The following is a 15,814-nucleotide window of genomic DNA, read 5'->3' as shown; positions in this document are numbered from 1 at the left end:
ACACCTCGGCTAACACTTCAGCGTCCCTTAGCCACATGCTGTTATTTCACAAAATACTTCCCTACAGCTATAATGAAAAATCTGTTTAAGAGTTTTTGAACGGATTTTTTAAAGCAGTGTAATTTGAGATTTTTGAATTGTTTATTATTTAAGTATACCTTGAAGGGTAATTTGAGGAAGAAAAAAAAAAAAAAACATAGAGTATATTGAGAGTAAATTATAACCCTAAATAATTAGAAAGAGTGTATTGAGATTTTGGACGTACTAAATGATTTTTTAGGTGCAAGTAGAATCTCCCAAGAAATTCATGTTGAGCATTGCACATCATTGTATCTAAAAAGTGAGTCTAAATAGTGGACTTTTATTTAATTTTCCACATTTCATGTGATGTCCCAACTTGTCATTTTAAAACAGTGGGATTTAATACTTTTTATTAAATTTTTAGAGAATGAATTGACAAATGTCCAGTGATAAATAGTATGAAATAATACTTCAAGAATACTAAATAATCACTCTACTACCCCTCTAACAACACTAACAAGGAGCCCACAAGTCGGACTAAGGTTAGACTCTAATATCAATTCGATAAAGCAATATTTTGGAAAGTAGGTTAAAAGTTAGCTTTTTGATTTTTTTTTTTTTTTTGTGGCTGTTTTTGAAAAAAAAATGTTAAAAATTAGAGATGTGATGTGACCTACAAAAATTCAAAAAAGTTGCTCTTAGCCAAGTAGAAAAAATTGCATTTGTTTAGTTTTAATTTTCATAAATTATTTTTAGACATGTTTTATTTATTTTTATTGATTTTTTTTATATTTTAGTTTTTATTTTTTTTTATTTTTTATACTTTTTAGATACTTTAAGATTAGATGCATCTAAAAAGTAAAAAAAAAGTTAACCAAATTATGAAAAAAAAATCACTAAAAATGAAGGAAAACTCAAACAAAAATGCACACAAATTTTTATTCGAATTTTCGTTTATTTTTAGTAAATTTTTTAATATCTAAGTTAATTTTTTTTTATATATATTAAATACATCTTGATTAAGTACATATAAAAAACGTATCAAAAAAATGACTAAAATATGAAACATTTTTATTACAAATAAGGGAAAACTTACCTAAAAACAATTTTTAAAAAATCAAACCAAAACGGACATTATTGGTGAATAACCTCTCATCTATTCAATTCTCATAATTTTGTAGACTTATCTAGCTTTGATTTACACAAAGAAACCATTGGTGGGGTGGGGGGAGGGGGGAATTACACCTTACCCCTTTCATACTTAGTTATTTTTTCACTTTGACACTTAAAATTTATATTTTTTTTATTTTGACCTTTCATATTTCAAAATTTTCTCAATTTACTCCAAAAGTTAACTTATATTCAAAATTAAATAAAAAATATTACGATAATTGTCACATAATATAAAAAATATTATTATATTAAAGTTTGAATTTGTATTAAATGTATGAATTATATATATATATATAATATTTATATGCTATATAATTGTCAATATGTTATTTTTTGTCTAATATTTAACAGAAATTAATTTTAAAAATAAATTAGAAAAAACTTAAAATATGAAGGATCAAAATAAAAAGAATAAATTTTAAAAATTAATTAAAAGAGTGATTTACTTATTTTTTTCAAATTCTGTTTCAAAAAAAATTACAACAAACACTCTTAAAAGGAAAAAAAAAAATTAATTTATCTTATATTTCGTACTGGTTGACGCTAGGAAAAAGCCGGTCCAATTTGCTGCAAATTTTCGGCGTCGGTGTCTATGAAGATTATGGTGTGAATTGGGGTTGCCAAAGTCAATCTCATGTAATCAAATCGTTGATTTTTGTTTAATTTAGTAGTTGTTTGTTGAATGCGAGTCAAGCCTCAACTCTAAACTAAACAAAAAGCAAGGAACAGAACAGAGAGCTCTTGCTTGATCTGGAATTTTAAGCTCCCTTTTCCGTCATCCATCCATATATATATATATATATATATATTGGGAGAGAGAGATGGCTGAAATTGCAGTCATTTTACTAGCAAAGAATTTGAAGGATTTATTGAGCTCCAAGATCGATTTGAGTTTGGAAGAGAATGATCAAATTCAAACCCTTTATGGGGATCTACAATTGCTGAGAACAAATCTGAATGATTTGCAGGTGAAGTTTTTTGAGCACGAACAAGTGAAAAATCTGGAGGCACGAATTAGAGATTTGGCGTACGAGGCAGAAAATACGATCGACTCGTTCCTAGTTAACATTTTCTCGAGGAAGAATATTGACATGGAGAACATAAACAACGATAATTCGGTGGAAGAGATAAAGAAGGATAATTCGGAGGAAGAGATAAAGAAGGATCGGTCATTTAAATTCAACACTTTCTTGAGCAAGTTTCTGTATCGAAAGAGGATGAAGAAGATAAAGAAGGATCGCTCATTAAAAGATGAAATAAAGGAGGATGGTTCGTTAAAACCAGAAATACAGCATGATCACTCATTAAATCTTGAGCATGTCAAAGAAGAGATTGAGGCCATCAAAACAGAGATGATGGGAATTTATGATATGGGTTTGGAAGCCACACAACAAGTTGGAAGTTTTTCCAGCAGTGGAAACTCAAACCCAACAAGAGCAAACACAAACCCAACCGCTTGGTGTGCATTGGAGGAAGAAATAATGGTGGGATTTGAGGACGAGGCATTGACCTTAAAAGAACAACTTACTCGAGGGCCAAAGCAGCTAGAGGTTATTTCCATTGTTGGGATGGCTGGACAAGGTAAGACTACTTTGGCAACAAAACTCTATAATGATCCTCTTATTGTATACCACTTCCATGTTCGTGCTTGGACATCTGTTTCTCAGGAGTATCGAAAGAGGGATTTGTTACTTCGCCTTGTAAGTTGTGTTATGCCACATACAAATAGAATTGATCAAATGAGCGATGAGAAATTAGCTGAAATGTTGTACAAAAGCTTAAAGGGTCGAACATATTTCATTGTGATGGATGATATATGGGATACTAGGGCTTGGCTTGATTTGAAAATTTGTTTTCCAAATGACAACAATGGAAGTAGAATTTTGTTCACTAGCCGACATGAAGACGTGGCTTTGCAGGCCAAACCCAATAACCCACCTCTTTCGCTTCGATTTTTAACTCATAACGAAAGTTGGGATCTGTTTCAACACAAGGTGTTTGGGAAAAGAGAAAATTGCCCTCCAGAGCTCGTGGAGATCGGAAAGCAAATAACCAACAAGTGTCAGGGACTACCTTTGTCGATTGTTGTGGTAGCTGGAATTTTTATTAATGAAGAGAAGAGCCAAGACCGATGGAAGCAAGTAGGAGAAACCTTAAAATCAAATTTGGCTGCCAATCCACAAGCATGCATGAAAACACTAGCGTTGAGTTACATTCACTTACCTGGGCACTTGAAACCGTGCTTTCTCTATTTTGGTGCATTTCCAGAGGACTTACAAATTCCCGTGTGGAAGTTGATTTGGTTATGGATTGCTGAGGGATTTATACAAAAGATTGGGGAGAAAAGCTTAGAAGATGTAGCCGAGGAATACTTGATGGATTTAATTGCTAGAAGTCTGGTATTAGTTACTAGAAGAGCGTATGACGGTGGAATCAAAGAATGCAGTATCCATGATTTATTGCGTGATTTTTGCCTCAGAAAATCAGAGGAAGAGTATTTTCTCCAGCAAATTTCAGGTAATCATCCTGCTTCCTCTTCTTCCTATTTTGGGAAGTGGGTTAAAAGCCACTTCCCAGCGTTTAACCCACTTCCTCTCTCACAAAAAAGAACCAAAAAGCCAGCTTTTAACCATCTTACCAAAACACCCCAATCAAAGCATTTTTCGGATATGAGTCATTTATCCATTTGTGATTCAGTAAACCTGTCAGATGTAACTTCTGTAATCACTTCTGCTGCAAAAACCCGCTCTTTTTTGTACTTTAGATCTGGATGTACTCCATGGAACTCTGCTTTCTTTCCTCCTAATTTCTCTCCTCCATGGTTCAAGCTTCTAAAGGTGTTGGATATGGGTTCTGTAGATTTTACTACGTACCCCGGTGAGATAGAACAACTTATTCTCTTGAGGTACTTAGCACTTTCTTTGGTCTCATTGTATCCACAAACTTACCTCCCAGATTCAATATCTAACCTGTGGAATTTAGAAACCCTGATTCTCAGTACACATATTTTGGTTCCGTGTGCTAATCAATTGATGAATCTGTCTTTAACTAGACAAGAGATGCATAAATTTCTTGGTACACATTCATCTGTAACTCTACCATATGGTATTAGGAAGATGGTAAAGTTGAGTTATATCCGTCTTACTGGAGAAGGGATAAACAAAATTGGAATGCAATATCCCCATGATCAATATCCCTTCTTGTTGGATAACCTACAAACTCTTTCATGGGTCGATCCATGGTCTTGCCGGGATTTGTTGTTTGGGACTCCAAATATCAGAAAGTTGGGATTTCGTGGGCAATTGATAGATGGGGGATGTTTGTCATTTCCTCATTTAAGCTTCCTAAATCACCTCCAAGAGTTGAAATTGTTTAATACAGGCCATAACTGCTCTTCAAATAGTCTCAAGAGCATTCAGTTTCCCCCAAATCTTAAAAAGCTAACTTTGAAGAAAACCAATCTAAAGTGGGATGCGATGTCAACACTTGTCAAGTTACTACCCAACCTTGAGGTTCTCAAATTATTACTTCATGCCTGCACCGGACAACATTGGGAAACAAGTGATAGGGAGTTCCCACAACTCAAATTGTTAAAATTGGAATCCCTGGAAATTATGCAGTGGGAGGTTTCCAGTAATCATTTTCCCACCCTTCAGCGATTACAGTTGGTTAATTGTCATGGACTTGAGAATATCCCATCTGAAATAGGGGATATACCCACACTACAGGTGATTGAGGTGCATCAGTGCAATCCTTGTCTTGCAAATTCTGCCAGGGAAATTAAGGAAGAGCAGGAGAGTATGGGAAACAATTGGCTGCAGATTTTGATTCGCACAACCAATCTTGAAGTAAGTGCATTAACTAGATCAAATCATGCTTTTTGTTTACATGTGTTATGTTTCTGTTTGTTCATTTAATGTTTTATTTTGTTATTATTATTATTATTTGTTTTTTTGCTGTTCCTTTTATGCACTCGATCTCACAGAAAAATCATTTAGTGAGTACTGGGACAGGAATTTCATTCATGTTTCATAGTTTCAGCTATTCAAATTCATAAAATCCTCCATCATTCTATTCTTCACCAATTCATGAGGACCTATCTTAAACATGAGATTCTAGGTATTCCAAGAAAAGGAGAAGGAAATGAATTAGCCAAACATCTTTTTATTAAATGTAGAAATTTAATGTATAAAGAGAAATAGAGAATTGTATTATTGATTGATGTATTGATTGTTACAAGATTGATATTTTGTATTACAAATCAGAGTGGCATTATATAGGAGAGGGTTTGGGTAGTAGGTGAGGAGTAGTGGAGTGTAGTAGGTGAGTGTGAGTAGTGGAGTGTAGTAGGTGAGTGTGAATGGTAAATTCTAACAGCCCCCCGCAAACTCAAGGAGGATAGAAACTAACCAACTTGAGTTTGAAGAGAGGAACAAAACAAGAAAATACATAAAAATAAAAAAAAGGATAGGAGACACTGTATGGTCGTGTCAGACCATTGGTGAAGACACTGAATGGTGGTGTCATAACGTTGTAGAAGACACTGTATGGGGGTGTCATAACGTTGTAGAGGACACTGTATGGTGGTGTCAGACCGATGTAGAAGACAGTTTATGGGGTCATGTCGGACCGTTGTAGAAGACAGTTTATGGGGTCATGTCGGACCGTTGTAGAAGACAGTTTATGGGGTCATGTTGGACCGTTGTAGAAGACAGTTTATGGGGTCATGTCGGACCGTTGTAGAAGACAGTTTATGGGGTCATGTCGGACCGTTGTAGCAGACAATGTTGTGACAGTTTATGGAGTCTTGCTGGACCCTTGTAGAAACTAACCGGAATCAATGTCGGGACAGTTTACAGAGTCTTGTCGGACCCATAAAGGAGCTAACCGGAATCAATGTCGGGACAGTTTACAAAGTCTTGTCGGACCCTTGTAGAAACTAACCGGAATCTATGTCGGGACAGTTTACAGAGTCTTGTCGGACCCTTGTAGAAACTAACCGGAATCTATGTCGGGACAGTTTATAGAGTCTTGTCGGACCCTTAAAAAGTCGCACCCTCAAAAGGTGTGCCCAATCTTTCAAAAGGCGTGCCATCAAAAGGCGTGCCCAATCCATAAAAAGACGTGCCATCAAAAGGCGCGCCAGACACGCGGCGATGCACGTGATCGACAGTGCGCGTGTCGGCCGCTTCGTCATGTGCTATATAAATGAAGGCGGAGGCTGAGAGAACATGTGGAAATCAAACCAGTCTGAAACCTCTGAAAAACTCTTCGTGGGCTGAGAGAGATACACTGGTAACACTCTGTAAACACTCTGTAACCAACCCATCTCTGAAACACTCAGCAACCATAACATGGCCTCTTCTTCCCGTCCAGCTACCCAGAACATGGCCTCCTCTTCCCGTGGTCTGCTTACGCTCTTTCCAGAACTGAACGAGTCCACAAGAGAAATAACTGGTGCGGTGGCCAGTGAACCCCAACCAAACACTTCTGGGTTTGCTCCTTTGAACTTTCCGATGCGGTCGGTGGAGCAAAAAATGGCGGTGCAAACTGATATTGAGGCCAATCAGTATACTCTGAAGTCATGTGTGGAAACCATGACGGCGGTCACAAACTTGTCGCACCGGCTGCAGAGCAGGACAAATGAAGTGCAACAGTTAAACTCCCAGTTGGCTCTGCTCCAACGCATGTATAAGGATGCGCGAGCAGAGATAAGTGTGCTAAAGGCAGAAAACAAGGAGCTGAAGCGGAAGGCCACCGTGATGTTCCGATTTGGAGGGCCGCCATATGCTGTAGTGGAGGAGCAGGGAGGAGGCAACTTGCTTGGTGGTCTAGGAAGCATGGAGGCTGGGCAGTCACGGGACAATCAAGAGAAAAGCAAGAAGAAGAGACCCGCAGCAGAGTAGAGAAGAAAAATCCCACTGTGGGTGCGGTTGTTTTGTTTTTTGTTTGTTTGTTTGTTTTTTTTTTTTTTTTTTTTTTTTTTTTTTTTTTTTTTGGATGTAAAATGGTGATCGGGGTGAGTCCCGATATGAATAAAGCAAGTGTGTTTGGCAAACTCGAATTGTAGGTGTGGTAATGCAGAAAAATCAACTGGAATGAATTTTTTTTTTTTTTTTTTTTTTTTTTGTGAAAATAATAATAATAATAATAATAATAATAATAATATTGGTATCATGGAGTGGGCGGTGGTACAAAAATATTGTGTAGAAAAAGAGGGAGATGGTGGAAAATTATTGTTTAGATAGAGAGAAGGCATGTGAGGTGTAAAGTGGAGGACAAAATAAAAGAAAAAAAGGTGGGAAATGTGATGATTTATGTCCCTTCGCACAAAAACAGTACCACTAAAAGATGTTGTGGCTGCAAAGTCTGAAAAACTCAATGCATCAGTGGTTGATGGCGGAGACAATTGGAGTGTGGGACAGAGACAGCTTCTGTGCTTGGGGAGAGTCATGCTGAAACACAGCAAGATTCTGTTTATGGATGAAGCAACGGCTTCTGTCGACTCCCAGACCGATGCTGTCATTCAGAAAATCATTCGCGAGGACTTTGTGTCGTGTACAATAATCAGCATAGCTCACAGAATACCCACAGTTATGGACTGTGACAAAGTGATGGTTATGGATGCTGGATGGGCAAGGGAATATGAAGCCCCATCTCAGTTGCTCGAGAGGCCTTCGTTATTAGCCCAGCAATACTCAGATTACTATGCATTTAGAGGCCATGAGGTGTACCATTCAAGGAGGGGAAGAAAAGAGGGTCTGAGAAGCTTGATCAGAAGCAGGTTGTCCATAGGAAGTCCATTGATGCATTTGGACAGAGGACTTCACAGTATAGAGGTGTCACAAGGCATAGATGGACCGGTAGATATGAAGCCCATCTATGGGACAACAGTTGTAAGAAAGTTGGAAGAGGCAGGAAAGTGAAGGTATGTGTACAAAATTCCAGCGGGCAGCGAAGGCAAGGTTGCCGGCCGGCTGCCCGCCGGTGAGAAAACAAAATACGGGCCTAAATCTTATGGCTCTGATACCATGTAGAAATTTAATGTATAAAGAGAAATAGAGAATTGTATTATTGATTGATGTATTGATTGTTACAAGATTGATATTTTGTATTACAAATCAGAGTGGCATTATATAGGAGAGGGTTTGGGTAGTAGGTGAGGAGTAGTGGAGTGTAGTAGGTGAGTGTGAGTAGTGGAGTGTAGTAGGTGAGTGTGAATGGTAAATTCTAACATTAAACTAAAGGCACAAATCCTCAACTCTTGGAGGAATTTCCTTCCTCCAAGAGTTTTACCCTATATCCTTTAAGGGAAGACTACACCAAAGGATGAACTGAACCAACCCAAATAAGCACCAAACTGCCAACTACCAAACATGTGATAGTTCTTTGACTGTTTAAGTATAATGTACTCTAGGCCTTGATTGGCTGCAACTACAGCCTAAGAAGCATGGACACTTCTATGGAGGAGGCGTGTTGTGTCATAAACCTGTGTCAGGCATGACACTTTGCAGACATTCTTAAAAAATGTGTCTGACACTTCTTTAACGTGTCTTAATTAAAAATGTAAATTCATAAAATATCAAACACTTTACAGACATTTCGGTGAGATTTCTGAAACTTTCCAAATACGACCTATGTGATGATTCTCTCCATAGTAATAATGTTCTGTATTCTTTGGAATGCAACTACTCAATCTGAATATATTTTCAAACATTAATAAAATGAATACATCATTTGTATTTCTATATTCTACAATTATTTTGCATTATTTATGTTGCAATTAATTGTCATGTGATTGATATATTGATGTTTTTAGGTTATGAAATTTATAACCTTTTAATTTTAATTATTGTTATTTTGTTTTTTTCATTACCTTTGAAAAAGCTATTCACATAGTTGACATATAATAAATTTATAAAAATATAATTTTTAACATGTTCCAGACATATCATGTCGTGCATTTTTTGAAAATCAACGTGGCCATGTGTCAAAGTTGTGCCCTTGTCACGTGTCACATGTCAGTGCTACTTAGAGCACACCACAGTGAATTATTTGGGAGAAACCAATCATTTATTTTTTATTTTTGTTTCTTCACCAAGCTTGTTTGGATTTGATGGTTTGAATTACAATTTTAACTTCACATTAGGTAGCGCTAATTGAGGATTGGAAAGCACCTGCAGGCTGCAGCACTTATATAGTTTTCATAACTACCATTTGTTTCAATTTGTTAGGGGAGAACATATGTACAGGTGTAAAACTGAATAGATCACACTCCAATTGTATGAATGAGTTAAGTGTTCATCATTTTCTAATGCATAGATTTCTACCTTTGCTTGTTCCAATTGTTGTTCTAGATTCATTTCATTTGAGTACTTCGAAGTTTCTTTTTATTGTTGTTGTAACAATTGTTGTTATTCTCAACAGGATGAGTAAAGCTTCTTGAGATATTTCTGAACAGACCATCTAGTTCTGTAACTGCTCTCTTCCTTCCCTTTTATTTGTTTATTTATTTTTTGTGGTTTTCTCTTCATTTTGACTCATTTATTTGTGTTTTTTCTTATAGAAAGAACATACTTGTTTATACTTCATAACATAAATCAATGTAATTTGAAAGATATTTGAAAAGGAAACTCACTTGCACTTCCTTGAGTGGAGTAGTATTGGGATTGTGTTCTTAATTGTGTTTATTCAGAACAATAACAGTTCTGTGGTGAATCCAATCAATGATTAATCCTACTTAGAGGTGTGATATAAGAGATGATATGATAATTCTATGAAATTTGGAGATTTTTTAGTGTTGCTGAGCTCTTTCATCTCAAGTCTGGAAGAATGAGGTTTATGATGATCAATGACAGAGATGGGAATCGACACATTTGGTAAAGCCACTTAATTTGTTCATATATGTCAAAGGTGTTAGCAATCCATAATGCCTAACTATAATCGGTAAGACACAAAACACAAGAAGAACAAACACACTAGAAAGAACACACAAACTTAACCTCTGGGTGACAATGCTTAAAGGCTAGGGAAATTAACAGAGTAAATTAGATATGAAAAATAACAGCAGAGAAAATAATATATAGTTTTAGTCATTAGGTGAAAACACTAAAGGCTCGGACTGTTTCTTAAAGAAATTTTGTCCTATGGTTATTACCATGAAGAGTTTCTTGGCAAGGCATGCTCTTCAGAGCACCTAACTTTGTATGTGTTTTGCTATAATATATATATATATATATATATGTGGGTATTATTTAAAAAAAAATACTTTTACGTTCTGTATGGTTAGAGGATTAGATGAAGGAAATGAAAAGGGAAAAGAAAATGCAATCCCAGTTTTTGTTTGGTATATATAATGGAAAACATTGGGGAAAAGAAAGTGAGAGGAAAAAGCAATCTCACTTTTTGTCTTTTTGGTTCACTTGGGCTCTTTTATTTCTTCATTTTCTATCTTAACCAAATGTAGCTTGGAATTTGAATCTTATCAATTCTCTCTTCTTTTCTTTCTACTTCCCTTTCCCTTTCTATTTCCCTCTTCAAATCCTCCAACCAAATACAACCTTGATATCATATTATCATAAGACAACTTAATGGATCTAAGCCCTCTAACTTTAATAATTAAGTCTATGTGATCCAATCCATTATTAGATAAAGAAGAAGAAGAAAGAAACCCAACGTGTTATATTATCATGTGTTTCTTAATTGACCTAATTTTAGGGTTTAAACTAAGAAAGGAATTAATGAATAAGAAAAATATGGTGAAATAAATCATAGAAAATTATGATTTGCATTACTCATGACTGTGTGAGAACCAGGGGACATGGGTGGTTCATGCAATTATTTAGGGTGTTCATGGACCACTTTGGTTCGGTTCTCAGGTAAATCAATAATTAAATTAGTCTCTACGGTTGTAGAAATGACCTGGGTATCATTTTGACTAGAACATCATAATAATTATAGCTGCAATACCAGTTTTAGAACAATAACCAAGGAAATTACTGCTGCAAGTGCAACAAATTGCAGAGTTTTTCCCTTTTCTTATAATATATATGAGAAGATGTATTTTGTTAAAGCATCCAATTCAAAATTAATTAGCCACCAAGTTTTGGTGACTTAGATTGACGATATGAGATTAACTCCATCTTGGCCACCAAGCTTGGGTGACTTAGATTGATGATGTGAGATTAAGTCAAGATAGACTAGATGAGTGAAATAGACTCAGGTAGAGATTTATATACTTAAACCACAAGAGATGAGAGGCCACTAAGACCCAACTCTAATGCCATGTTAAAACATCCAACTCAAAATTAATTAGTTATAAATGAAGAGATCATTACATTATATTAATCAAATTCAGGTGACTTAGATTGACGATGTGAAATTAAAACTAATATAATACTTCGGCCATCAATGTATGGACTATCATGACATGATGAGATATGGAATTGTACTGGAAACTTGAGCTATTGTTGGTAGATTTGTCGAAGACATCTTAGAGCATCCGCATTAGCCTTAGCAAATTTTGAGTCAAATTATAACCTAAAATCCACTTTTTTATTTTAGCTAGCCTCTTTTCTATATACACACTTCATCAAACTCTCTATTTTAAAATTTTATTTCATTAAAATATTATTTTTTATTCTTTTATCTTTTTCAATTTAAATATATTAAAACAGGTATAAAATAAGACCCAAGACAGCACCAGAGCAACAACAAAACAACAACAACACAGGAGGCAGGGTGGTCGACCGGCCGGACGACCAGACGGCCGGTTAAGCAATCAACATTTTTCTTCTTCTCATGGGACATCCTGGGGGACATCTTGGGGGATGACTCCAGCTTTGCTCCAGTTCAGAGAGAGACCTGATGAACTTCCAAGATTGTGAGAATGAAATTTGTGTGATGGCTCTGGTAAGTGTTGACAGCAATGGTAGTATGAGAGATAGTGTTCTTGTTGGCAGGAGAAAGAAGCACGGGAAAAAAAATATAATAAAAAATTGATTACTTGTGAACAGTTCCTCGGTTCATCAGAGGAGGAACTGTAACTTTGTCAAAATGAATGAAGCCCATAGTAGCTCTGATACATCAACATATTTACAAATTCGCTTTCTACAATAGTGTCAAAGTCGTTATGGTGACTCTGATGCTGATGCTCTTATGACTCCTTTATGCATGCAACAACTGGTTTTGATAGAGAAGCTATTTGGATGGTACCCTACCAACCATTTGATTGCTGATGGTTTGACGAATGCACAATACCGTCTTGACATAGTTCCACCAATGAGGAGCCTAACTAAAAGGTATTTTTGTTATAAAAGTTTAAACTGAAAAAAATTAATAAAAGGATTAAGTGTTCTAATTTTTAATTTAAAAGAATAAATTAATACAGGATAATAGTTAAGGAGAGTATAATACAATTTACTCATATTTTTATGCAATGTAAGCGTGTTCAGGGTTTTCTGTCAAGATAATGTTACAATCCACCCTCCTCTATGATACTTTATAGTATTGATACTACAAAGTGTCATGATTAAACCATGTTCTATCATAATTTAATGGATCATAAGTAAACACTTTTTAGTCATAACCAAAGACTTCTTAATCATAATTAAAATTACAATCACAATAAATTATAATTAAGATTAACACCACAAAGTGTCATAAGGGTTATAACATAAAATCACTTGAGGCATATAATTAAAGACCTCTTCGATCACAACTAAAATAATAAGTCACCAAGTCACAACTAATATCACAATAGATCAAAATTAAAAATCACAAAAGATTATAACTAGAACATACGGTAAATAGTTTTAGAATTTCCTTTTAATTTCATTTTATTCACATAGACACAACTTATTAATGTGTTTGGAAATTGACTTTTTTGCTATTTTTTTAACTTTTATATAGAGATATGCAAAAAAATAAAAAGAATAATTTAACAATTTTTATTAATTTTTTAACTTGTATCTAATAATCTGAGTTCCCTAACAGAACAAATATATTGGAATTTTTCCAGAGAAAAGTGATGCATCTCAGAGTCTAAGAAATCAAAGTCGTTGCACGTGTTATAGCCATTTGATGAGGGTGAACAATAAATCTAACAACCCATAACTAACTGTAAAATACTTCTAGTCATATATATTGAATATGAGCATACAAATTTTGAATTGGTTAAAATGTTCCCAAATTAGGAACATATATGTATCTTATTACATATTTTTATGATATATGTTATTTATTTTATGTTAAGTATTACATAATTCTTTTATTAAAGTTATGATAATTTATGATTTAGAAATTAAAGTTACAATAATTTATAATTTAGAAATTAAGTTATACATTTTGTGATAATATTATGTATTTTTTTTGTCTTTGATTACAATAATTTATAATTCATAAATATTTCTATAAAAAAAGTGTAATATTATCACAAAAATTCATAATTTTATTTTTGAATTATAAATTATTGTAACTGTATAAAAAAATTATATTACGTTTATTGAAAGAATACATAACGTGTCTTATAAAACGTACTTAATAAGATATACATAATAATTAAAGGTCTGTTTAATAACATTTATATTTATAATTATAGAATTTTTTAAAACTATAAATAAAAATTTGTTTGGCTTCTATTTTCGTTTTCAAAGGTTGTAAACAGTTTCAAAACACAAAAAAAAATTGTTTCATTTTTTTTTTAAAAAAAAATTTCTTCTTTCTCCTACTCTTTTTGACCACCACATATTACTTATCACTATCGGCTGCTATCACTAATGATCTCATCCTCCAACAACCTCCAACCATCATCTTCCTCAACTGCCGATCACCTACCATTGCCACCAACCACCTCCCGCTGATTGTAACCACCTTTAGCCATGGCCATTTGTTGAACATCACTTTTAATTATCACTTTAGGCGACACCAACTACTATCTACGACCATTGTTAGTCACTTACGGCCATCACTTTTTGTGGCCATCAATCTTTTATGACCATTGCCAACCACCTGTCACTGGTGGTAGTCACTTTCGGCCACTACCTGCCACAGTCGATAGCCACCTCTGGTCACCATTTCCAACCACCTCTCCCAACCACCCATTTTACTTGTTTTTAAAACAAAATTTTAAAATATTTATATACAAAAAATGATTTTTATTTTTATCCAAAATAAACATAAATATATATAATATTTTCTAGAATAATGCTTGGGACCCCCTTTTGGGGGTCACCCCTCACCCCCCTTGCCACGTGGCAGGGGGTGATTGGTGGAGCAGGAAAAAAAAGAAAAAGAAAAAAAAAAGGTGACCAATGAGAGAGAGAGGGGGTCAAAGGGGGTGGGGGAAAAGGGGGATGAATCATTACTCTATTTTCTATATACTCAAAACAGCAAATTATAAAACGTACACCCCTAAAAAGTGTACGATACCTGGACCGAAACATAGCCGCCCACTCATTTGGTTTATTTTCTTGGGCAAATAACTGTACAAAGGGAATCAAAATTCTAATTACTTTATTCATCCAAAATAAATAAATAAATAAATAAAATAATTACAAAAAGTAATAAGCCTTATTAATATTAATAATTATAATTATAATTATTTTGCATTAATGTGTAATTCGTTTTGTTTAAAACTATAATTGTTCCTATTTTTATTAGTTCCAATATATGACCTACTTAATTCAAACGACACCCAAAAAATGTATTATTTTGTATCCATAGCATTTTTTCAAGTATCATACACTTTTTAAGTGTCGTAAAATAGATCATATATTGAAAACTGTGAGTGATTCTAATAAAAAAAATTTAATTTAATTTTTTTCAAAACTCATAAACAAACACACAATTTAAAACTCAATTCAAAAATTATTTTTAAAGCTCATAACCAAACATATAACTCAAAACTCAAATTTTTTTTTTTCAAAACTCATAATCAGACTCTTTTCAAAACTCTATTTAAAAAAAATTATTTTTTTCTCTTTTTCTTTTAAATTATTTTTGATTTTATATTTTTTTTTAAAAATATAAAATTTCAAAAAATATTTTGTTTATTTTTAGTTTTGAAGAAAAATATTATTTATTTATTTTTAATTTTTTTGAAAAAATATTTTGTTATTTTTTTTAAAGTATTGACCAAATAATTTATTACGATCTAGATATATATGAGTGATTCAAAAATTTTTAAAATTAAAAAAAAATTAAATATTTATAAAAAATTCAATTTTTTAAATATTTAAAATATTTAAAAAATAAAATAAAATATTTAAAATAAAAAATACAACTCATTTTAAATTTTTAAATATTTTAAAATATATATATATATATAATATTTTTTTAAAAAATACAACACATGAATGTAGTAAATACAATGCACATTTAGAAAAATAAATATTTACAATAAAAAATATTCATCCTTAAAAAAATAAAATTAAGAAAATATTTAAATATTTTGAAAAATAAATTTAAAAAATTTCAAAATACAACTCAAAACTTTTTTTAACACTTATAATCAAATAAATTTTTTATTTTCAAAATTAAATTCAAAATTTATAACTCAAAGTATAACTTCACACTCAAATTATGATGTTAAAGCTAAACCAAACAAAATTGTTGTACTTAG

The 15,814-nt window shown here is 33.4% G+C and overlaps 1 protein-coding gene across 7 annotated transcripts; it reads left to right on the top strand.

Moving 5' to 3' along the window:
• The first annotated feature begins 1,846 nt into the window (after positions 1-1,846).
• LOC114274418 (putative late blight resistance protein homolog R1A-3) lies at positions 1,847-12,304 on the top strand. 7 transcript variants are annotated; one of them, XM_082893827.1, is made up of 3 exons: positions 1,847-5,042; positions 9,344-9,668; positions 11,871-12,304. In XM_082893827.1, exons 1-2 carry the CDS (start codon positions 2,016-2,018, stop codon positions 9,638-9,640), a joined length of 3,324 nt encoding a protein of 1,107 aa, XP_082749953.1. In that variant the 5' UTR covers positions 1,847-2,015; the 3' UTR covers positions 9,641-9,668; positions 11,871-12,304. The 7 variants fall into 7 exon arrangements, with proteins under 7 accessions (XP_082749953.1, XP_082749952.1, XP_028072145.2 ...); XM_028216344.2 differs by having other exon boundaries at positions 1,874-5,042; positions 9,622-9,663; XM_028216338.2 differs by having other exon boundaries at positions 1,874-5,042; positions 9,622-9,668.
• Positions 12,305-15,814: the final 3,510 nt, after the last annotated feature.

Source organism: Camellia sinensis, chromosome 11, assembly GCF_055761805.1.
Source record: "Camellia sinensis isolate YWXY chromosome 11, ASM5576180v1, whole genome shotgun sequence".
NCBI classification, from domain to species: domain Eukaryota; kingdom Viridiplantae; phylum Streptophyta; class Magnoliopsida; order Ericales; family Theaceae; genus Camellia; species Camellia sinensis.
This window is presented reverse-complemented; position numbering and strand designations above follow the sequence as displayed.